The sequence below is a fragment of the Octopus sinensis genome, linkage group LG1, assembly GCF_006345805.1.
Source record: "Octopus sinensis linkage group LG1, ASM634580v1, whole genome shotgun sequence".
In the NCBI taxonomy this organism is placed as follows: Eukaryota; Metazoa; Mollusca; class Cephalopoda; order Octopoda; family Octopodidae; genus Octopus; species Octopus sinensis.
Window position 1 is genome coordinate 131,437,756 of NC_042997.1, and position 26,716 is coordinate 131,464,471.

General features: G+C 37.6%; 1 protein-coding gene across 9 annotated transcripts in view; it reads left to right on the forward strand.

The window, feature by feature from the left end:
- Positions 1–26,716, forward strand: part of LOC115212289 (glutamate receptor-interacting protein 2) — a 661,282-nt gene that overhangs the window by 193,073 nt on the left and 441,493 nt on the right. The window contains exon 1 of one of the 9 annotated variants that reach the window (XM_036504747.1): positions 23,575–24,036. The exons of the other annotated variants lie outside the window; for them this stretch is intronic. Coding sequence (XP_036360640.1) covers positions 23,985–24,036 — 52 coding nt within the window. The 5' untranslated portion in view covers positions 23,575–23,984. Of the gene's footprint in view, positions 1–23,574; positions 24,037–26,716 lie in introns of those variants that run through there. 9 annotated transcript variants of the gene reach the window in all.

Sequence of the window (26,716 nt, forward strand, 5' to 3'; positions counted from 1 at the left end):
CACTCTTGACAGTCTAGAGTTCTGCAAAAGAGCATTATTTCTCTTAAAACGAATCTTTATCAAAAATTACTTTAATGTCCAATCACATTTTAGAATCAAGTCTGCTCTTAGCATTGTTTATAAGTTAATTTATCACATCCAATATAACCTATCCCATTTGATCCTTTCCTGTAACTCCAGATCATTTTCATTTACTGAACATGGTCATCGTTAATATTCACTATCCAAGCTGGCATGGGTAGCACAGTTTGACATAGAACCAGTGAGATGCAAAACTGTGTCAAGCTCTAATGTCATCTTTGGCATGGTTTCTTTGACTGGATGCACTTCCTAAAGCTAGCCACTTTACAAAATGTACCAGATGCTTTTTCATGCCATCAGCATGAATATCAATGAAGCTATTCTTTTTAATAATATTAATTACACTGTCAGAGTGGCTGGCGTTAGAAAGGGCATCCAGCTGTAGAAACTCTGCCAGATCAGATAGGAGTCTGGTGCAGCCATCTGGTTTGCCAGACCTCAGTCAAATCGTCCAACCCACGCTATCATGGAAAGCGGACGTTAAACGATGATGATGATGAATTATATGGATTTTACAATTGAGCTAATCATCAATGCATGGTTGACTGTCAATTTTTGAGGGAAGATATTAGTCTCAGTTGAAAATGCTCCTGAGCTATTATCATAGTTTCTGTGAGTTTTCCAATAAATTAAGGTGACAAACTATTTAATGTTCGTATTTTTCTGAGATGAATTTATGGAGAAATTTTTAACAAATTCGTTTTTGGATTTGGTTTGCAAGATTCTTTAAATGAGTTTGTGTGTTGAAGCATATTCTGTTGTGTCTGGGGAGAGTCATTTTCTTTTTGTGTCTTATAATGTAACACACTCACTGGTAAAATTTCAACTTATTTCTTATTTTCCTAAAATTTTCGTTGCATCTTGCAACCCTTTCAATAGTCTTGACTCTATCATGGAAATGGTTTTGACATGATTTGATTGGTGTTCTTTCCAGTTGTCTTTAGGTAGCATCCCTAAGTTATTCCTAACCATCTGATGACAATTGGAAAGAATGCTAATTCAAGCATTATAACAGAAACATGGAAAATATTCTGAAAGATAAACATTAGCTTTGTCTTCGTTCATTATCAGGTACCATTTAAAGGTAACCAGGCTACATAGAATTAAATGCTTTTATCCATTATAACACATGTAAATAGTCTACATATAAGTAACATAAGATAGGTGTAAACTCATTAGTGGCAGTCATATTGGATTAAACTTGGCGCCATTTTACTAGTGTTGATTTTCAGTTAGTGTTACATAGACTACCTCTTTTATTTTCCATTGTCTTCACTGAGTTTCTTTGTCTGTAATGAAATCTTAACGATATGCTTTCCTTCTTCACACTATACATGCTTGCCATTCCTGATTTTATAGTTTTCACCTCTGATTTTTAAAGATCTTCATATTTCTGCGGTTCTAGCTTTTATGCTCTCTCTCTCTCTCTCTCTCCTCTCTCTATCTATCTTCTTTCTACAGCTTACCTTAAGTGTGCGAGTTTCATATTTTTCTGTTATTAGACAGACATGGTTGTGTGGTTAAGAAGGTTGCTATGCGACCATGTGGTTTTGGATCCCATTGTGTTCTACCTTGGGCAAGTTTCTTTCACTTACTAAAGCCCTGGGTGGACCAGTGTCTTGAGTGAATTTTGTAAATGGAAACTGTGTGGAAGCCCAACATGTGTGTGCGAGTGTATTTGTGTGTGTGTGTATTTGTGTGTGTATGTATATATATGTGTGTATGCATGCATGTTTGTGTTTGTATGTATGCATGCATGAGTGTGTGTTTGTATGTATGCATGCATGTGTATGTGTTTGAATGTATGCATACATGTGTGTGTGAATGTGTGTGCATGCGTGTGTACATATGCATGTATGTGTGTGTGTATGCATGTATATGTATGTATGTGAATATATATGTATGTGAATATATCTGTACACATGTATATGTATATGTTTTTATTGTTGCATTTGTTACCCCTCTTTTACCCTTTTACTTGTTTCAGTCATTTGACTGTGGCCATGCTGGAGCACCACCTTTAGTCAAGCAAATCGACCCCAAGACTTATTCTTTGTAAGCCTAGTACTTATTATATCAGTCTCTTTTGCCGAACCGCTAAGTTATGGGGACGTAAACACACCAGCATCAGTTGTCAAGCGATTTGGAGGGGGGGGGAACAAACACAGACACACAAACATACACACACATATATATACATATATACGACAGGCTTCTTTCAGTTTCCATCTACCAAATCCACTCACAAGGCTTTGGTCGGCTCGAGGCTATAGTAGAAGACACTTGCCCAAGGTGCCATGCAGTGGGACTGAACTCGGAACCATGTGGTTGGTAAGCAAGCTACTTACCACACAGCCATGACCCCCATGACTTAGTATGACTGAAACACGTGAAAGATCAAGATAACTCAATTTGTCACAAAAATCCACATAGAACATAACATTAATAACATAAATTTAATCCTCATTGCATTGCTAATAATGAAGACTTTTATTATAGATTTCTCTAAAAAAAAAAAAAAGTATTTTCGATTAGACTATTGCTGCTGTTATAGATTTATCTATAAAAAGGGATTCATAAATGAAACAAAAGCGTGATGAAAGGATAGATTTTCAGGTGAGATGAAATTTGAGATGGTTCTACTTGCTGTTCACTACTCACCTAGTTCTGTCTCAGGCTGCTTACCGATTATCTGTAACCTGTGATACAACAATACCTTCGATGCCTTCAGATCAATATATAAAAAAATGTATAACAATTGATTTCCAATGATGTTGGTAAACATTATTTGTTTTTAACATTTATTCATAAATGTACTTTATGGGAGTTTGTATTTTTAGCTAAATGCACATATTTGCATTGTTTTTGATGTCAATACCACATATAAACACATACTCAGACATGCAGACACATGCCAAGAAAATAGCTGCTATTTGGTTACTTAGCCTGCTAGAAATAGCAGCCAAATCTCCCTAAAATCATACTTGCCAAACTTATGTTCCAAACACCAGCCTAATCTCATTCTCATTTCTCATTTACTTGTTTCAGTCATTTGACTGCGGCCATGCTGGAGCACTGCCTTTAGTCGAGCAAATCGACCCCAGGACTTATTCTTTGGAAGCCAAGTACTTATTCTATCGATCTCTTTTGCCAAACCACTAAGTTACGGGGACGTAAACAAACCACCATCGATTGTCAAGCTATGTTGGGGGACAAACACAGACACACAAACATATACACACACACATACATACATACATACATATATATATATTAATGACACTTTAGAAACTATTATGAAGTAATATAATGTACTATTGACTATGTATATTTGCATCTAGGTATTAATTTGTGTATGTTTATCACAATATTAAGTCGAAAAACTGAGACATTGAGTGTGGAACACATATATGTTTACTAATTTTTATTATTTATTTATATCATTATGTAAATGTATATTTTTATATGTATAGGAGTGTGAGTATATGCACTCATATGTATATATATATATATGTTGTATTGTGGGTACGTACCCACACCCATGTAGGTATATATGTAGACTGAGTTATATTACATAATCTCCGAAGAGGCCTTGTGATATTTTTGTTAATGTCTCATTTATATCTATATATTGACCAACCATAAAGGGCTAATATTGGTAAAATGAGACATAATTATCGACATGGCCGAAATAGCTGTAAGATCTAATTTATACTTATATTTATATTTACTTGTATTTATATTCTTTTTTATATATATTCTACTTATTATACAACATTACTCTTTTATGTACACTTTTTTATGTACATTCCTTTTTGTACACTGATTTGTTCTGCTTTTTATATTTAACCCTACAATCTCTTATGTGGTGGTTTAATAAAGTATGTGATTGAGTATTATCTGGTAATTGATATTTGATTTAGATGTATTTCTCCATTTTCTTATCTTGTATTAGTAATTTGTGGTAAATCATTTTACCTTTGCCCATATAATACAGTAAATGAATTGATTGCATCGCAATCATTAACATTTATGTATTAACTTTGTTGGGTACTTCACTAGCAGTATATTGGATATACGTTATCCCATAGAGGGTTGCATTTACAACCCTTATCTCAATTTGTATATCTCTCTCTATATAAACGGCAGTTTGTTGTGTCTGTTGTCTGTGCTGTCATACTACGTTTCAACCGATTCTTATGAACTTGACACATAGCCCAATGTCATATTCAAAATGCAGTGATTTTGAGTTTCCCCAGTTCTGATCGATAAATTCGACATGGGTCGAGATCAAAAAACCACAGACTGTCTAGGGGACGCACTCCACCTTTTACTCTAATTTACCATCATTCACATTTTTTTGCTATTTTGGCTATAACTCTCTAAAATACTTTATAGTTACCCTTACAAACCCAAGCAACGCCTACTGCTAGTATGTATATATATATATACATATATACAATGGGCTTCTTTCAGTTTCCATCTACCAAATCCACTTACAAGGCTTTAGTTGGCCCGAGACTATAGTAGAAGACACTTGCTCAAGGTGCCCTGCAGTGGGAATGAACTTGGAACCATGTGGTTGGTAAGCAAGATACTTACCACACAGCCACTCCTACGCCTATGATGAAAACATTTTTTAGCAAATTCTTCATTCTTTTCAAAATCATATTTCTGTTTAAATACAGTGTCTTTGTTTCAAGTAATTTTCAAAAAAGGAAGAATTTTGTAAAGCAATTTTATCATTATTATGCTAATGTTTAGGAGATAAATTTAACACAAAATTCTCATTGAAGGCTTTACTTTAGATCACTTTGAAACAGAAATTTTGTATCGTGACCAAAGGCAGTGTCAGGTAGGTTGGTATCAAAATGGTTAAATAATCATAGAATACATTGGATAATGTAGTTTTGTATCACCCCTAAAAGCGATAAGTGGATTATAGCAGGAATACCTTTGGTGCTAGGGCTGCTCAGTGATGCATGACCTTGGGCTAAATGGCAACATGCAAACAGATGTTCCCGAGGTACGTGTGTAATATGAATCTAAAGGCTGGATACAGATGAAGTGAGGTGGAATGTGGGTATTGGAGTTATCAGGTGATATATGAGAAGAGTAACTGATATTGTCTGTTGTTAGACTACCATTAGATTGTTGTGAATGGCCAGGGTGGATAAAAGATAGTAAAAGTTGGATGATAATAAGGAAAGATTAGAAATTACTTGCAAGAATACCCGCCTTTCTTTAGAATTGACTAAACACTAAAACTACCAAATGTGCCGGTGCTGCATTAAAAGCCTGTCCAATGCAAGTTAGGTTGAAAGAAAAAAGAAAACTGACATAAGAATGGTGTTGTTAAGGAGTTCACTTTTCAACAACATAGTTCTGGGTTCAATTCTTCAGTATGGTTCGTGTATGGCGCATTTGCTATCATAGTCTTGAATTGACAGCTAATTTGTGAGTAACATTTGGTATACAGAAATGATATAGTAGCTCATCACATTCATTATAATCATCATCATCATCATTTAGCTTCTGTTTTCCATGCTGTCATGGGTTTGATGGTTTGACATATTTCTCCACTAAACGTGGATGTTCTATTTGTACAAACTACACTGCAGTAGTTACCTTGAGAAAAAGTCTCATATTGGCTTTTAGTGCAAAATGCACTTTTGTTTACACCACTAGTGGCTCAGCATGGAAGGTGGACGTTAAACAATGATATATATATATATATATATATATATATAAGCAAAATAGCTAGTTGCAAAATCTCAAGAAGAGATCAGAGTAGTAACTATACTAAAAAGTTAAGTCAGCTGCCACATCAAAGTGGCTCTTCCATGGTACCACCAATAACCAGCTGGCAGATAATCTGCCAGGGGTTAAACTAGTAGTAACATGGATATATAGACAGATAGATATCTGTTCACTTGTGGTTCCAATTTTACAGCAAGTTTAAAAGGGACACTTACTAATGTGGGGATGGAGTATCAAGACTGAGAACAGTCAAATTTATAATGAAATTCATGTTGGTTGAGAATTTGTTGCACCTGATCACTTCCACTGCACTCTGTGTTCAGATCCTGTTCAGATCAACTTTGTGTATATATATATATATATATATATATATATATACACACATAGGAACCCCTATCTTGCCCAGGACATCAATCGTCTGGAAGCTGTTCAGCGACGTGCAACCAAAAGAATACCCTCCATCAGGCATTTGCCATATCCTGAACGCCTTACTTCCCTGGGCATGGACACATTGAAACTCCGACGTCTGGCAGCTGACCTGGCAGACACCCATAAAATTATCAACCATCGCACAAACAATAACTCTGAGCACCTCTTCAAACTCCACCCATCTAACACCCGTGGACATATTTACAAAGTAAGAAAACAGCACAGCTCCCATGACTTCAGGAAACATTTTTTCACGCTGAGAGTTGCTGAAGCGTGGAACAAACTGCCGGCATCGGTTGTTAGTTGTCGGAGCACTGCATCCTTCAAGACTTCCATGCTTCCTGAGATTCACCAACACTACACTTGATTTTCTCTCCTCCATACACACACAAGCATGTTCACTTTCCAGACATTTCTACATTACTGCATGTACTTTATATGCACTTTCTGACAAGTTGTGGTGCACCTGAGCACTGTATACAATAATTTCATTATTATTATTATTATATATATATATACATATGGATATATACACTTTTCAGATACAATGCAAGCATAGCCATTTCATTGAGAAGTTTGTTTCCCAACCACATGGTCCTGGGTTCAGTCCTATTGCACAGAAACCTTGGGCATATGTCTTCTATGGCCCTAGGCCAACCAATGCCTTGTGAGTGAATTTGGTAGATGGAAACTGAGGGGAAGCCAGTTGAATATATGTTGATGTGTGTTGCTTTTTTTGTATTGTTGTTGTTCCTCATCATTGTTTGATAACTGGAGTTGTTTTGTTTATGTCCCCATATCTTAGTAAAAGAGGCCAATAGAATAAGTGCCAGACTTTAAAATGAATAAGGACTCGGTTGATCAGTTTGACTAAAGCCTTGAAGGTTAAGCCCCAGCATAGCTACAATCCAATAACTAAAACAAATTCTTATTTCTTAACTACCCACAAGGGGCTAAACACAGAGAGGACAAACAAAGACAGACAAACGGATTAAGTCAATTATATCGACCCCAGTGTGTAACTGGTACTTATTTAATCGACCCCGAAAGGATGAAAAGCAAAGTCAACCTCGGCGAAATTTGAACTCAGAACGTAGAGGCAGACGAAATGCCTGTTTCTTTAATGCCCACAAGGGGCGAAACATAGAGTGGACAAGCAAGGACAGACAAAGGGATTAAGTCAATTACATCAATCCCAGTATGTAACTGGTACTTAATTTATTGACCCCGAAAGGATGAAAGGCAAAGTCGACCTCGGCAGAATTTGAACTCAGAATGTAGCGACAGACAAAATACCGTTAAGCGTTTTGCCCGGCATGCTAACGATTCTGCCAGCTTGCCGTCCTCATCAACTAAAACAAATCCTGTGTGTGTGTGTGTGTGTGTGTGTGTGTGTGTGTGTGTGTGTGTGTGTGTGTGTGTGTAAAACTGTTGAAGTACCTCTCCACTTCTGTTCAAGACAGAAGTCATATCCTTCAGTAGAAAAATCTGTAATATTGCAACAGTTCTAACTGATCTGAAGATAAGTTATTGTTGGTGTGAGGGTTGAGCAGAGAGAAAAGCTAAATGATAGAGAAGAGGTGTGAGATAGGCTGGATGAGTAAATGGGTAAGACGTGAAAAAAGAGAATGGGGGCGGGGTTACATTAACTGGATGACTGGATCTGGTGGGATTGTGAAGAAGGGGGCGAGTGACTGGATGGATGGTGGAATGTGGGGAGGATAAGAGGGAGAGGAAGAGAGAAATGGATAGATTAATTGGATGTTAAGATGCAATGAAGAGACAGAGAAACAGCAGATAAACTGGATGGATGATTCGGTCTGATGAGAAGTGGGGAGGAAAGGCAGACGAGGTGGGGGAGGGATAATAGGATGTGTGGAAGGAGGAGAGACACATAGAGAGAAAAGAGAAAGAAGGAGAGAGATTAAATCAATCAATGAAGGCCAAAATGTTACTTTGGTAATAAACTGAATATAATGAAGAAGTTGTGTATGTAATGGAAAAATGTATTTTAGTGGAATTTTATATATAACTGTACAGTGAAGAGAATTATAGCAGGCTGTGTCGATAAGACTCTGACCTCCAGGTCAAAAGACTGACAGCTTTTTCTCCCTGGCCAAGTCTACTTAACACTTAATGGGAACCAAGACGAATGTTGTTGTTTGCTCCTGGTCATTGTCTTTAGTTGTGTATGACTGATAAAAGAATTCTGAAGATGTATCCTGAAAGTCATCACCAACATCACCATTGTTTTAATGTCCACATTTCCATGCTGGCATGGGTAGGACGGTTTATTGAGTTTATTGAGGCAGATTCGTTTACAGCTGAACACCCTGCCAGTTGCAAACTCTCACCTGTTACCAAACAAAGTAATCGATCTATCTCTTTGACTAGACATGTTTTTGCAGAAATTGGGAAAAGAATGATACTCTTTTACTTGTTTCAGTTAATTTCACTTTTAATGTTTCCAAGGTTGATATTATACAAAATAAATATCAATCCAGGTCAGTGGATTGGAGGAATTGTTAATATGTTGGAGAGAATGCCTTGCAGTATCTATTTCAGTGCACTGTGTTCCAATTTGTAATCTATTTGGATGACATTAGTGGTAAAGACAAATACTAAATTAGAAAAGAAAAAGTCACTTTTCAACCTCATGGTTTTAGGTTCAGTTCCATTGTGTGGCATCTTTGGCAAAGCCCTAGAGCAACCAATGCCTTATGAGTGAACTTGCTAGAAACCCATTGTGGGTTTTTTACAGAAGATGGCGAGCTGGTAGAAACGTTAGCATGCTGGGCGAAATGCTTTGTGATATGTTTGTTTACATATGATGTAATATATATCTATATATATAAAGCTGAAGTTATCTGTGTATGGCAGGTTTTGTAGCCTTCAAATAACACTATCTCCTCTAAGACCCTGCGGCACAAGTTAACCAAAATTGAGAGTATGATAGAAGAAGGCTTGCTCTTCATTCCGTAGAAGATAAAATTCAAATCGGACCATGTTAACACCAAAAATTATTTACATCAAAAAGGTGCTTCTTTTCTATGAAAATCCCTATTTTTTACGATTTTTTGACTGCTGTGTTGCCATTTTTTGGTGTATTTCAACCAGAAAAATGTTGACTTCAAGAGAATAACAAGCTACATAATGCAAAAGTTTTACTTTTCAAAAATTCCAATTCTAAAGGGTCGAAACAAACCCAAGCAACGCTAGGCGAAACTGCTAGTATATACATATATATAATCATTGTTTTAAAATTCACTTTCCCATGCTTGTGTAGGTCACCCAGGATTTGTTGGGGCTGATTTTCTATAGCCAGATGCCCTTCTTGTTGCAAGCCCACAAATGTTTCCTCTTGGCCAGATAAATTTTCACAGAAGATTGGAATGAATGACAACATTTGTATGATGAGGACATTCACTCAAAACCATCACATGATGTCAGCACAAGGGGAGAGAGAGAGACACACACACACATACACACGATCGACTACCAAATTCACTGACGAGGCTTTGATTGGCCAAGAGCTACAGTAAGAAGACACTTTTCAAAGTTGCTGAGTTGCAGGACTGAACCAAAAACTATGTATTTGAGAAGCAAACTTTTGAATCATGCAGCCATCTTGCACCTCTATACTGACACAGACACACACACACACACACACATCTGTATGAAACATTTTAAGGATCTCCCCCAGCCTCTTTGTGATTAAACATCTGTTCAGGCCAGAAACTGTATCTTTCAGTAGAAATAATGATATTTTTATTTAGTGCCCCAATACCAACTATCTGTCAAGTCTGAAGATTATAAAGATAATTGGTGATGTGAGGGCTACATTCTGCATAATCATCATCATCATCATCATCGTTGTCATCGTCGTTTAATGTCTTCTTTCCATGCTGTGGAAATACAGAATACAGAGAAAGAGGGTAGGAGCAGGTAGAGTGTATAGATGTATGAAATGACTTTCTGTCAGCAAATAAATACTATGACCCCCACATTGCCCAGTGAGAGAAGTATAAGCTATAATGCTGTTAAGATACCTCTGATGCTTGTGGTAGATTTGAACTCAAGACTTACATGATCTAGCTGTTAGTTAAGCACCATACTTCTCTCAGCCATTTCACCTCTTTTACAGGACACAAACATTTTATCACTCAGCTGTTGCAATTCTTTGCCATATGTCAGAATAGAGCAAACAGATGCAGAAATGTTAGATAAACATACAAACCAAATGCATGTCTCACCTCTCCCTCTTTATAACCCCCCCCACCTTTGCTCTCATGATTATTTTCCTTATTGTCTTTAGTTTTTTTTTTATCTAAATTAGTCATCCTGGGCACCTCACCTGAGCATCGAAAGTACTACTAGTTTATGGTGCCCTGCACATCTCGTGTGAAATAGTCACCCTTGGCTGGTTTTTCTTACTTTTAATTAAAGGTAAATTTAGTATTACATTTTACTTGCTTCAATCACAGAATACAGCCATGTTGGGGCACTGCCCTGAAGGGTTTTAGTTGAACATATCAACCTCCAGCACTTATATTGTTTTAAGTCTGGTGTTTATTCTATTGGTGAGGCATGACAGACTCAGACACACACATGCACACACACGCATATACAGGTCAGGCTTCCTCACAGTTTACCTTTTACTTGTTTCAGTCACTGAACTGCGGCCATGCTGGGGCATCAACTTGAAGAATTTTAGTGAAATGAATCAGCCCCCAGTACATATTTTTAAAGATTGGTACTTTTTTGTCAGTCTCTTTTGCTGGGACGCTAAGTTATGGGGATGTAAACACACCAGTACTAGTTGTCAAACAGTGACAGGAGGTAGGCACACACACACACACACACACATGTGCACACGACTGGCTTCTTTCAGTTTCTTCCTCACAAGACTTGAGTCAGTCTGAGGCTACAGTAAAAGGCACTTGCCCAAGATGCCATGCAATGGGACCGGACCTGGAACCATGCCACTGATTCACACCTGTATCTGTAGTTCCCATCTACGAAATTCACTCACAAGGCATTAGTTGGCCTGGAACTATTGCAGAACACACTTTCCCAAGATGCTGTGCTATGGGACTGAACCTGAATCCACATGGTTGAGAAGCAAAGTTCTTAACTGTGCAGCCATGTACCCATGGTTATATTTTCAATATCACCCCCACCTCCCACATACATACATTCATGCACATATATGATTAAAAATAAAAAAAGTGTTTTACTGTATATAACAATGACTTCATTTTTCTGGAAGAGTTTTATGAAAAACAGAGATTTTAATAATCCATTTTTATAGTCCGAACGTGGCAGATGCCAGCGCCACCTGACTGGCGTCCATGTCAGTGACACGTAAAAGCACCAACTGATCATGGCCGTTTGTCAGCTTCCTATGGCACCTGTGCTGGTGGCAACGTTAAAAGCACCCACTACACTCATGAAGTGGTTGGCATTAGGAAGGGCATCCAGCTGTAGAAACACTGCCAGATCAGACTGGAGCCTGGTGCAGTCTCCTGGCTTCCCAGACCCCGGTCAAACCGTCCAACCCATGCTAACATGGAAAACAGACGTTAAACGATGATGATGATGATTTTTATTCTTCCAATCTGTTTTGTTCCTTGATACTTTTACAGGATACAATTAAATTACATTCTTTTTACTCCTGAGCAATGCAGAGCTCAAAGTATTATGTACAGCATACAACAGCTAAGCTTAATGATATCTGGTAACCTTTCTTGCAGACAACCTGCTAAATATATAATAACTAAGTCTCCCTTAAATCACATCTTATCTTATTAAAAAGCAAAAGTCAGCATGTAATAGCGTAGTCCTAGATAAACTATGCCTGGAAAACAAAATGGGATGCTTGCAGTTAAAATGTCTTTGATAATAGTTCTCTTTGATCAGCATCGATCTGGTGGTAACGTCATTGTCACCATTATTTACTCTCACACCAAAAATGAGTTATCAACCTGCTAGAAATAACAGCCAAATCCAAATCTCATGAATCACAGCCTACTCACCAAAAAGGAAGCGGATATTGGGTATTGTAGAAAAGACAGGATGGTCATGGAAAAATACTTTGCTCATAGGTCTACTTGACTAGGGCTAAACAACACACCTATTCAAATTAGGCTTACCACACTATTCTGTGTTTAGGAGAATGTAAGAAGATACGAACATAATTGTTTTGAAGGGTTGTATAATTAGCTGAAGGAAATTGTAAAATAATGAACACGCACACACACACGCTTATGTGGAGAGAAAACACCTGTTAAATAGATGAATTAACTTTGCATTCACAATACATGTGCAAAATTTAATTATCCTCTTTTAGCAGGTGCCCTTTTTCATATGTGTTTAAATATAAATGAATGAAATGTGACTCCACCCTGACAAGCCATTTTGAGTGAAAGTGAAAAAAGTACTTTTGAAATTCCAAGAGGAAAAAAATAGTAAACAAATATATAAAAAGAATCCATTATTCTCCAGTTACTTTATTCTCAAATAAATTCTTTGTAAACGTTTTCTGAATGTGTGTGTGTCTTTGTGCCCATGGTTAGTTCACCCATCCATCATTTGACAACTGATGTTGGTTTCTTTACATCCCTGTGACTTAGCGGTGTGGTGAAGGTGATGACAGAATAAGTACCAGACTTTAAAAGGAAATCTTGCAGGCAATCTAGTCAACTGAAAAAAAAAAAAAAAAACCTTTCAAGGTGATGCTTGTTTGTTTGTTTGTTGAGCGAAGCGGTCTTCGTGGGAGAAGTCCGAAACGTAGTCCTTTGCTATTCATAAGACCCGTAGAAGAGAAAGCAGGTCAACTCCCGACACAGAGCATCGATGCATGGATGAATGCGCATCCAGGCTCGGCGGTTGCATAGGAAGTTGGAGACAAGAAACAGGAAGAAAGAGTGAGAGAAAGTTGGAGAGAAAGAGTACAACAGGGGTCGCCACCAACCCCTGTCAGAGCCTCATGGAGCTTTAGGTGTTTTTGCTCAATAAACACACACAATGCCCGGTCTAGGAATTGAAACCGCAATCCTCCGACCACGAGTCTGCTGCCCTAACCACTGGGCCATTGCGTCTCCACTCAAGGTGATGCTCCAGTATGGCTGCAGTTAAAAGATAAAGCAGCTTAGACTTGGAGCTTTCTCTGTGCAAAAATCCATGTTGGTAGTTTCAAAGAATGGTTGGCAAATAGACTGTAAAACCTTGTGCATTGTTGACCAAGACAAGTCTTGAAGACTTGAATTATAGGAATCAATTTTAAATGTGGTGTTTAGAAAGCAGTTGGAAGTAAGAAAGAAAGGGCACATTATTCAGGTCTTGAAAGGACTGTTTGAGGATTTTGACTTAATGCCATGTATCATGGACAAATCACTCATCTATAAGATATTTGTTTCTTATACAGTGCTTCCACTATTTCCAGCAGGGCTGGATTAAGACCCATAAAGGCCCTAAGCACTCAAAAGATTTTGGTGCCTCCATATGTAATTTGAAATCATCATCATCATCGTTTAACGTCCGCTTTCCTTGCTAGCATGGGTTGGACAATTTGACTGAGGTCTGGTGAACCAGATGGCTGCACCAGACTCCAAACTGATCTGGCAGATCTTCTACAGCTTGATGCCCTTCCTAACACCAACCACTCTGAGAGTGTAGTGGCTGCTTTTATGTGCCACTGGCATGAGGGCTAGTTAGGTGGTACTGGCAACGACCACACTCAAATCGTGCATTTTATGTACCACGTGCACAGGAGCCAGTCCTGCAGCACTGGCAGTGACCTCGCTCGAATGTTTTTTTTAAACAATAATAAACCATAAAATAAATTTTTGTCTTTCAAAATGAAACAAAACTAACAGTAAGATGGGAAATAATGCTTATTTTTGTATACTTCCACTTTATTTATATTTGAAAAGTTTCCTCCTACATTTTTGAATTACAAAGTCTTTGATCAGATTCTCAAAATTAATCTTACATAAAACGTCTGCTTCTATACTTTGTAGAGATAAGGCACTGCGAAATTATTTTAGCAAGTTTAAAGTGATTTCTTTTGTGCTGTAGACCATTTACCATTTCTGTAGTGCCCCCACTTGATATCTTAAACACGTGTTTATTTTGCTTAATGGATAATCCAGCACTAATCTCTAGTGTTAAGCTGTGCTTTTTTCTATGGTAATCATAATATAGCTGAGTGGAATAGTCTAATGGAAGATAAATGTCCTCGCCATGGATATAGTATAGAATATGAATAGTGGCCTCTTTAAGTGGTTAGTAGTAAGCCAATACTCTACCATTTCAGCTAGTTTAAATTTTGGGTGTGAAACATATATTCTGGATGACATGTTTTGAAAAATATTTGGAAGAAAGATCGAATTCCCTTGTTGGGTAAATATATATCAGAAGTTAGAAATTTCTCATTACCAATTTTTTTCACATAAATTAGTCAATTTGAGAAATAATAACGAATTTGGAACAACCATATTAAAATATCTGAATCATTAACATTTATTTATTTATATATTTATTTATTTTTATTGGTGTATAAAGCTGTTTGAAATACAGTTTTACATAAAGCAGTATTTACTAAGATTGATGCTGGCTTGGCTGTGTGGTTAAGAAGCTCTCTGTGTAATCATATGATTTTGGGTTCAGTTCTACAGCATGGTACCTTGGCCAAATGTCTTCTACTATGACCTCGATCCAACTAATGCCTTGTGAATGAATTTATGAATTTGGTAAACAGAAACTGTATGGAAGCCTGCTATATATATATATATAAATTTGGTAGTACAAGATATGGATTCAGAGAATCATGCGACTATCACAGAAAGCTCCTCCAACAGACTCGGCAAACAATCTACAGAGTAAACCAATCCAGAGATGTGTGATGCAAAATGTCCATACAGCTGAAATCCAGATCTAATGTATAGTCTGTGTTTGTACCCCTCTCCACGACACCACTAGAGAATTGGCACTGGTTTGTTTATGTCCCTGTAACTTACTCTGTCAGTATCCTTTGCTGAGCTGCTAAGTACCTAACTTTAAAAGAAACAAAAAAAGAAAAAGAAAAATATAAGTACTGTGATCAATTTGACTAAAAACTTTCATAGCAGTGCCCCAGTATGACCACAGTCAAATCACCAAAAACAAGTCAGATACAAGAGCACCCAGAGAGCACAGACTTCCACTAAGGCAACACCAATGTCCTTTCTGAAATAAACTCGACTGCTCTCACAAATGAAAATATTAAAAATGAACCCAACCGTTCTCAAAAATTAAGTAAAAAAAACAGGAAAAAATCATCCAGAATCCTTGTCCAGCTTCAGATCAATCCCAGAATCTAATCAGTTTGTGCCAGTCATGAGGCTAAATATCTCTGAAAGTTTCATTCGAATCTACTCAGCGGTTCTTGAGATATCTTGTCCATGGACAAACAAACAAACAAATACAACTGAAAACAATACCCCTGCCTTCACTAAGGTGGAGGTAATAAAACATAAAGGTTACTGGAATTTCATGTAACAATTTATGTAACAAGATTTTGACCGAAATTTTAATTCAGATATTATTGATTTGATATTGAAAGAATTGATTTTTATAGACATGTAGTAAATCTTTGGAAAATATTGAGTAATAGATAATTAGTGTATAACAAATGAGAAGAAAGGACCGTATTAGAAACAAACATCATTTTGGAGGAAGGAAAATTAAGCTAAGTGTTTATCATGGCATCTGGAAGATAAGAGATTGGTGGTGGGCCTGGAAGAGTTGGTGGGAGTGAAGAGAAGAGATTTGAGATTGAAGGGGTTTTGATAGTGGTTGGCAGTATAGGTAGGAGATTCAGAAGAGCAGATGTCAGTTTAGTAACTATAGACTTAGAAGAAGGTCCCAGAACAATGGGTGGAACAATATCTAGATTGTTTTGTCAGTATGATAGCTTTTCTGAGTGTATATGTGTTTGTTGTGTGGACATACACATCTGTGTGTGTTTGTGCGTATTTATTTACATTAGAACACAGGAAGCACTGAGCTGATCTTCTGAACCAAACTTGATACTCTCTTTTACACTTTTACTTGTTTCAGTCATTTGACTGCGGCCATGCTGGAGTACCGCCTTTAGTCGAGCAAATCGACCCCAGGACTTATTCTTTGTAATCCTAGTACTTATTCTATCGGTCTCTTTTGCCAAACCGCTAAGTTACGGGGGACGTAAACACACCAACATCAGTTGTCAAGCGATGTTGGGGGACAAGCACAGACACACAAACATATACACACTTACATATATATATATAAATATATATACGATGGGCTTCTTTCAGTTTCTATCTACCAAACCACTCACAAGGCTTTGGTTGGCCTGAGGCTATAGTAGAAGTCACTTGCCCAAGGTGCTACACAGTGGGACTGAACCTGGAACCATGTAGTTGGTAAGCAAGCTACTTAGCACACAGCCACTCCAGTGCCTAAATAAATAAATAAAAGAAATGTTTTTGCACTGAAATCTTAGGCCTGACTTTCAGTGCTGCAAGCCCTAATCTATGAAACCACATTAAGAGTAACTAAACTCCAGCAATAAAATTAACTACTACTCCAACTTCAAGAATGAAATCGTTGATTTAAAAGTAATAAATAATTAAAAATTCGTGAAGTCGGTTTATGGTAATTTGAACTGCTAAAAATAATAGCAAAATATTCTCTCAAATCGCATTTTATCAACCAAAAATGAAGCATAGGTTAGAGTGTGTAAGATTGAAATTCTTAGGACTATCAAACTCATGAAGATAAATAGTTTGGCTGTATGGTCAAGTCTGCTTCCCATCCATGAGGTTTTAGGTTCAGTCCCACTGCAAGGTACATTGGGCAAGTGTCTTCAATAATACTGGGATCCAAAGCTTTGTAAGTGGATTAAGTAGATGGAAACTGAAAGAAGCCCATATATGTATGTAGCTATGTATATGTGTGTCCCCTTGTCATGGCATTATGCATCAGTTATAAACAAATGGTACTATTATACAATGTCCATCCAAGGGGAAATATTACTGTTCCTTGGAAACAGTTGAAGGTGGGAGGCAGGAAGAGCATCCAGACATTGGAAATTTACTGAAATGAATTCCATCTGGTTTATGCAAACAGGGAAAAATTATTATCTTTAATTTGTTTCAGTCATTAGGTGGCTATGCTGGAGCATCACTTTAAAGAGTTAACTGTGCTAGTGGAACGTAACCATGCTGGTGGCACGTAAAAAGCACCATTCAAGTGTGATTGTTACCAGCATCACCTTACTTGCACTTATGCTGGTGGCAAATGAAAAAACATTCAAGCGAGGTCATTGCCAGTGATGCTGGACTGGCTCCTGTGCAGGTGGCATGTAAAAAACACCATTTGAGCGTGGCCGTTGCCAGTACTGTCTGACTGGTCCTCGTGCTGGTGGCACATAAAAGCACCCGTAGAGTGGTTGGCATTAGGAAGGGCATCCAGCTGTAGAAACTCTGCCAGATCAAATTAGAGCCTGGTGCAGTCATCTGGTTCACCAGTCCTCAGTCAAATCGTCCAACCCATGCTAGCATGGAAAGCAGACGTTAAACGATGGTGATGATGATGAATTGACCTCAGTACTTCTTTTTTAAAGCTTGATACTCAGTCTATCAGTCTCTTTTGATGAATCACTAAGTTACGAGGATGTAAATTAATCAACATCAGTTGTCAAGCAAGTGGCAGAGGACACACACAAATACAAAAACACACACACACATATACGATGGGATTCTTTCATTTCCCTCTACTAAATTCACAAGGTTTTGGTTGGCCTGAGGCTATTTAGAAGAACCTTACCCAAGGTACCATGCAGTGGGACTGAACCTGGAACCATGAGATTGGAAAGCAAACATCTTAGCATGCAACCATGCCTGCACCTATATATGATGATGATGATGATGATTTTCATACACACCAGAACATCATGTAGAAATAATATATCTGAAAACACAAAGATGGGGATGGACGTGGTTGGAATGTCTTCAATTCTAAGTCAAGACTTATTTGGTCAGGGACAATCCAGGGATTTACCAACAACAAAATAAATTGTAAAATAATTACCAACAAACTAATCACATGAATCGTAAAAACAATGTCCAATACTGTCTCTTTTCTGTTCATATGAATAGTCTAACATTTATGTTCTATTCTATTAAGTTGGATTCTAAGAACCTTTCTGTCTAGAGACTTAGCAGTAATGTTGAAATCATGACAAACAGTGATTTGGAACCAAAATAATTACTATTTACAATTATAGTTTTCCAAATATCCCCTACTCGGGAATAAAAAAAAAAACAAATCACAGCAACCCTTTACTAAAACCAAATAACATCTGCTGAAAATAACCCCACCCTGAAATTCTACTCTTTAGAATGGCAATTCTTAAACTATAGGTTGCAGTGTAATTCTTAAAGGGTTGCGAAGACAACAATCTTTTACTTTTGAAATATTTGATAAAATGTAAAATATTCGTGAATATGTTATATAAGCCACAAGCAAAATGGCTACAACACAACATTATAACATTCATTGCAAATAAAAACTGGCAAAAAAATTTCCAAGAAAACTACTGAATGTTAATTTTATTAAATTTTTGGAAAATTGCTTTTTGTTTAGATATTAAGAGAGGACATAGAAAAGGATTATTGATTTTGCCAATGGATTATAATAGTAAAAGGCTGTAATCACCTCTCTAAGACACAGAAGTGGAATGTGCCATTATTAAGGTTTTTGAATGAAGAAGTTCAAGATTTTGACATGCACCAAAGGGTTACATCAAACAATGAAAAGATGCTGTCAATTGTAAAAGGTGTGACCAGTTTGTATAAGAGTGAAATCGATATATATATATATATATATATATACGTGTGTGTGTGTGTACATAAATAAAACAACTGGTTTGACATTAGGAGATCCTAGTTCCCGTTGAAGATTATAAATACCACCTGGATAAATCTCCCTTCCATGTCACTGACCACCCTCCTTCAACAACAAGTTAGTCAGTGTAGAGTAGCCATCAGGGACGCACTGGGCTTATTGATTACACACACTCACACACAGTCATTGAAAGAGTCTATGCCAGAGCAGAGAACCTTTTTCATGCTAGTCATGAAGTGTCTTCGTGAAAAGTTTAGCATTTAAACTGGCCATATCAGATCCAACTTGTTTCATATTCAAACTGCCAGATCTGGCTTCTCACACCTACCCTACAATGTAGGAAATCAAAATCAAAATGGAAATTGTAGTTCTGGCCGATGCCAGTGCCACCTGACTGGCACCCATTCTGGTGGCATGTAATAAGTACCATTCAAGCGTGGTGCAGTTCTCACTCTCTTCGGCTGTCACCTCTTCATTGTTCTACAGATTAACTCAGTGGAAAAGTCTGAGGTGTCCATATCTGCTTGAAACTAAATAGGTACCTAAAATTTTTAATGAAGGAATGGTACATGATTCCAGGTCATTCTCTCTTGCAATGATGGCCATGTTTTGGTTTTGTTCAAAAGATTAACTCTTTAACATTCAGATTTTTCTGTCAAATGTAATGCTTATTTATTAACATAGTCTTGAATTAATCATGCATTATCTTTTAGCTTCAAGATTTTGATGATGCTGTTGTCTAGTTTTAAAATGACATTGTAGGGTAGGTGTGAGAAGCCAGATCTGGCAGTTTGAATATGAAACAAGTTGGATCTGATATGGCCAGTTTAAATGCTAATGGGTTAAGCAATTTTTTTGTTGTTGTTTTGTTCTTGAGAGTTTGTCAGTGTTCACTGACTTTGCTTGTGAGCAGTTTCAAAATTGAATGTAGGTGAGAGGGGTTCCCCATTCTCTGTTCTTTGACCAACAAGAAATAGAAGCTAAATCTTCCTTAAATCACATTTTACTGGGTTTAAAAGGAGACATTGGATAATGTAATCTCTGGTCCCAAAAAAGGAGGGGGTCACAACTAGAATGTCTTTGATGATAGGTCTACTGGATCAAGTCTGACCTGAGGCTAAACAGCTGTAATGATCTTTAGAAAACCAAGAACACAAACACTAAACAAAAAAGGCTATGCAGTTATCTTTTACTTGTATCAGCCATGCTAGGGCTCTGCCTTGAAGAATCTTTAGTTGAATGCGCTGACCCTAGTATTACTTTCTTAAAACCTAGAACTTATTCTATTGCTCTCATTTGCCAAGCCACTAAGTTACGGTGACGTGCCAAGAAGGCTGAGGGTGTCTTGGCATCACTTACGAAGTCCTTTGTAAGCCACTCTCCAGCTATCTATCTGAGGCTTTATATAGCTATGGTGCGGCCTCACCGGTCTGGAGCCCCTATCTTGCCCAGGATATTAACTGTCTGGAAACCATTCAGTGATATGCAACCAAGAGAATACCCTCCATCAGGTATTTGCCATATTCTGAACGCCTTACTTCTCTGGGCATGGATACATTGAAACTCTGACATCTGGCAGCTGACTTGGCAGACACCCATAAAATTATTAACCATCTTACTAACAATAACTCTGAGTACCTTTTCAAACTCCACCTAACACCCATGGACATGTTTACAAAGTCAGAAAACAGCACAGCTCCCATCACTTTCGAAAACATTTTTTCACGCTAAGAGTTGCTGAAGCATGGAGCAAACTGCCGGCATCAGTTGTTAGTTGTCGGAGCACTGCATCCTTCAAAACTTCCATGCTTCCTGAGATTCACCAACACTACACCTGATTTTCTTCCCTCCATACGCACGCAAGCATGTATCTGACTCATACACTGTTCAGTTTCCAGACATTTGTACATTACTGCATATGCTTTATACGCACTTTTGACAAGTTGTGGTTCACCTGAGCACTGTATACAATAATTTCATTATTATTATTTAAACACACACACACACATGAAAGAAGCCCATTGTTTCCGTCAACCAAAACTACTCACAAGACTTTAATGGGCTTGAAGCTAATGGAAGACACTTGCCCAAGGTGTCACACAGTGAGACTGAACCTAGAACAATGTAGTTGGAAAGCAAGCTTCTTAACACACAGCCACGCGTGTGCCTATTTAATAGAATTTTCTTAAAAGATGACATGAATGTGAGGGCATTCTAAGACTAATGATTGTTATAATTGATGTTTATCGTAAACATTTCACTGGTCAGTGCCTGCAGGATAATAATCTTGTGTGGTGTAAAAAAAAGAACTAAAGGCGGTCGCAGGAAACTCTGAGGTCCGTTCTGATTGAGCAAACCTGTGATTAACCTGTCTGAAGCTGCTCCTAATTCTAAGACAGAAATTTTACCTGTTTCAAAGTGGTTTAAATTAAAACCTTGGTAAGTAGCTTGCTTATGAACCACAGGGTTCCGGGTTCAGTCCCACTGCATGGCACCTTGGGCAAGTGTCTTCTACTATAACCTCGGGCTGACCAAAACCTAGTGAGTGGATTTGATAGACGGAAACTGAAAGAAGCCTGTAGTATATATATGTATGTATGTGTATATATATATTTATATATATATATATATATATATACATATATATATATATATGTATGTATGTTTGTGTGTCTGTGTTTGTCCCCCCCCCCCAACATCGCTTGACAACCGATGCTGGTGTGTTTACGTCCCCGTAACTTAGCGGTTCGGCAAAAGGGACCGATAGAATAAGTACTAGGCTTACAACGGATAAGTCCTGGGGTCGATTTGCTCGACTAAAGGCGATGCTCCAGCATGGCCACAGTCACATGACTGAAACAAGTAAAAGAGTGTTAATTCATGTCCAAATCCTCAGCTTAATAACGATTAAGTTATTTCCCCAAATTCTTAATAATTTTAAAAATTAATTAAAACAGAAATATGGCAACGGAAAGGTTACATATCTCGGCCGTAATCAAGTTATCTATTTTTCAGGCATAGTGTATCTTGGACTACATTATCTAATTTGTCACTCTGCTTTTTTGCGATTTCACAGATTTAGCTGTTATTTCTAGCAAACCAAGCGATTACGTAGAGGCTTCTTCGAAAGCTTGGTAGATTTTTAAACAAGATCCGTTTGGCTCCATATACAAAGAGTTCTAAAATGTTTGTATTTATAAACACAGACATACTGGCTGCGTATAGTTAATGAGATGGATTACTGACCCCGGAGTTACGAGTTCAATTATTCTTACAATCGAAGAACACGATTCTGTTTGCTTACACATTTCTTCTCTGAAGAGCCGCACCTAGATTATTCGTCTCCACCTCACCTTATGTCACACACATTTATACCCCTGTTTGTTTACGTTTCCAGATCCGACTCATACTGACACAGACTATCACCAGCTTACCAATTCTTGTGACTAACCTTAATAATAGAATTACACCCACTCCTTTTTTATGGTTGAATAGCCACTTTATAAAACTGACTCCAACTTAGATAGATAGGTAGATAGATAGATCAATAATACGCCGAAATTAAATTTTGGAGGAAACAGTTTCTGTTCGCATGGAATTAAATATGTATAAATAGATTTTTATAATAAATATAATTGTGTGTATACATATATGTGTGTGTGGTGGAAGGAAAGTGAGTATGTGTATATGTATATCTATGTAAATCTCAATCTCTTTAGTTCTCTCGTTCTCAAGCTCTGTGTATGCATGTTACACGTGTACGCTTGTATGTTGATTCACGTATGTATGTATACACGCACATACGCGTGCGCGTTTATCCACACATCAACACGCACATTCGCGCGCGCCTAATTTCATATAAACGATGGGGAAACTTTTTTTTTCTCCTCAGTCCTTAATCGATACTCTATGATGCTAGACCCTATTATAAACGTATAATATCTGTATTATATCAGTATATCTACTAAACTGTACCAGTGTTCGCTTAATTATTTGCTTATCTTCGTCTTTTTTTTCCTTCGTTCTTTTCTCTTCTTTCTACAACTTTACCGAAGCGCTTTTAAAACCTCATTCAGCATCATCGTAAAAGATTTTTTTATATCCACTGTTTGATTATTCACTTCATGGCCATGCTCACACGCAACATCAAACAATACAGCATGAAATCTGCCTCTATCTACAACTATCATCACACAATCAACTACTACACACACTTCTTCCACCTAACGCCACCATCACCACAATCACCATCAACATTACCACACCTATAGGGATACTATAGACTTCAGCTTGGCACCCCTCCAACTCTCTCTCTCTCTCTCTCTCTTTTGCAGTCTATCTGTTTCTCTCTGTCTTTCTTTTTCTCCTTCAGTCACATTCAGTAAATTCTAACTGTGGTGCCGAGTCGTTCCGTGCCGGTGGTGTGGTGCCGATATCGTACTGTGTGCCATGCAAGTCCGTTTATATAGCACTGGAATCAAAGCTTGTAATATTGTGACTTGACTGAAGGTGGGACGTGACCGAAAGAGTGGGAGTAGCAGAAGACTGGTCTGTTTTGTTGATAGTAGGAGTTTTGACATCTTTTACTCTAACTCTTTCGCTCTCTTTCTCTCGCATTTACTTTCTATCTGGTTCTCCCCGCCTCTTTGAGAAACGGGAGTGGGTGTGAGTTCTGCTCGCATGTCTTAGTCCCAGAGGAAGACCACTACATTTACTATTCTTACTCCTGTTGTGGAAACAATTGCTCTTGTTAGCAGCGTGCAACTTGCTACTCCAATGGAATGATGACACTATTCTGTAGCTGTGCCAATTCCCTCTCTTCAGATGAACAAGGTGAGAACATTTTCGGCGAATTTCGCTTTCCTTTTCTATTATTGTTCATTGTTTTGTTTTTCTTATTTCATGCGTCTTCATTCACCCCTCTCACCCGGTCTTCTCATGTTTTCTTACCGATGTTTTCTTACTATAAGTGCTTACGAGGCTGTTTGAATACCGGTTAAGAATGTTTGTATTGTTTCTCTTACATACACCATTATCATCACCTCCAACAGCGTTATCATCATCGTTACAACCTATATCACAACCATGCCTCCTCTTCGTACAGGTTTGAAATCGGTGTTCTCTCTCTCTGTCTCTTTCTTTCTTCCTTCTCTCTTTCACTTCCATTCTTCCTCAAGATTATCTTTCATTCATTCGCCCACCCTCTGTTCTATTTTGGCTAACTTTGAATCGCAAACACTGGATTTTAGAGGAGAAAGTAACTGAATATTGTCATGATGATGGTGGTACTAAGAAATGTTGCTGCTAGGTTTGTAATGGTGATGGTAACGATGATACTAAGTTTGTGATGATGATAGCGGTGGTGATGATGATAATATTAAATCAGTGATGGTGGTGGTAGCGATGATACTAAGTTTGTGATGATGATAGCGGTGGTGATGATGATAATATTAAATCAGTGATGGTGGTGGTGGTGGTAGCGATGATACTAAATTTGTGATAAGAATGATGGTGACGATGGTGCTAAGTTTGTGATGATATTGACAATGATGCTGCTGGTAGCGATTTAACTGAGTTTGTAATAATGATGATGATGATGATGATGGCGATAGCAATAATTCTAATTGCTAGCGATGGTGCTAAGTTTGTGGCGGTGTTGATGGTAGCGAAGATGATAGTAATAATAACGTTGTTTGTACACAAGCTGTGGTTGTTGTACTCAAGGTAATATTGGCGCTGTTCATGATAATGATGGTGACGACGATGAGGATGATGATGTAAAGTTTGCCAGTACTATTTCCTTATTTGCATCTGGCACTGTTGATAGCATGCTGTGTTATGTGTATGGCTGCATGGCTTATGGTGCAACATTGCTAGTTCAGCCAAATCAATAATGTAGTGGTGGTGGTGGTGGTGAGGGTGGTTTTGGTGGTGGTGGTGGCGGCGGCGGCGGCAGTTGTGGTCATTGGTAAACTTATGTCAAGCGTTTCAATACCGTTAAGAAAGAAGATGGAATGCAACAATGTAACAGTAAACAAAGACAAGGAGCAACTCGAAAATATTTGAGACGACTGCATATGTTTTGTATATGCATATTATACTTCGCATCCAAACATACAAACATGCATATTGCTGACATTGAAAATGCCGAGCAGATGGAACTCTTGCTTGTAAATAGAATAATGAAAGAAGCCTACGTGTAAATATATACAAAACGTTGTCACACTTGTCACGTCTGAGAGCAAAATTCTTGTAAAATTCTGTTGAAAGTAGTAATAATGCTTTCTTATTCTTATGAGCGTGAAGAAGTATCTGGGAAGCCACATACGTGCATACACATACACACATGTGTCATTGCGTGTAAATATGAATACGGGGAAGTGTGTGTATTTTTGTATGTATTTGTGAGTGATTGTGTGTGTATATGTGTGTGTGAGTGTATGATCGTATGTATGTGTGTGTGTATGTATATGTGTGTATGTATGTGTGTATGTGTGATTGAATATGTATATGTATATATGTATGTATGTATGTGTGATTGAATGTGTATATGTATGTATATATGTGTGTATGATTGTATGTGTGATTGCATGATTGTATATATATCTGTATGTATGATTGTGTTGTAAATATGATTGTATATGTTTGTGTATAATTGTATGTGTATATAAATGTGATTTTGTGTGTGTATGTAATATATATCATATATATGCATATATATATATATATATATATATATATATATATATCTGTGTGTGTTTAAGTATTTAATCTATTAGATCTATATGAGGATTTCATACCGGTACATGTGTTGATATAATTAACTTGTAAATATCAAAGATCTTCATTGGACATGAAAGCAGAGTATAGATCTAATGTTAATTAATAAAGTATAAATACACGGAGCATATCTAAACAATCACATGGTTCATAGCTGCTTCACTAATGAGATGAAGAACAAAAGTCCACTTAAGACAAACACTGCCAAAAGACCATTCAGCTGATTGGCAAAAAAATTACTGTCCAACTACTTGCACAAGTACTAGTCCGTATATGTGCTGTGTATTCTCCTTTTCCTCTTGCACTGCTACAACAATTGCTTCTCTTTTGAACTTCGTAACCCGCACACTACTTTTGTCCTTGCCTACTCTTATCCCCTGTATCTCCTTTTTTTGTTTTTCTGATGTGTTCTCATTGCTCCGAAGCCTTTGTTGTAAATGGGTGTGGCTGTTTGGCTAAGAAGCTTACTTTGTAAGCATGTAGTTTTCAGTTCAGTTCCGCGATGCAGTACCTTGGCTAGATAAAGTGTCTTCAGCTGTAGCTTTGGGCAGATCGATGCCTTGTGAGTGAATTTGGTAGACAGAAACTGTGGCGGCGAGCTGGCAGAAACGTTAGCACGCCGGGCGAAATGCTTAGTGGTATTTCGTCTGCTGCTACGTTCCAAGTTCAAATTCTGCCGAGGTCGACTTTGCCTTTCATCCTTTCTAAGGCAGCAAGCTAGCAGAAACGTTAG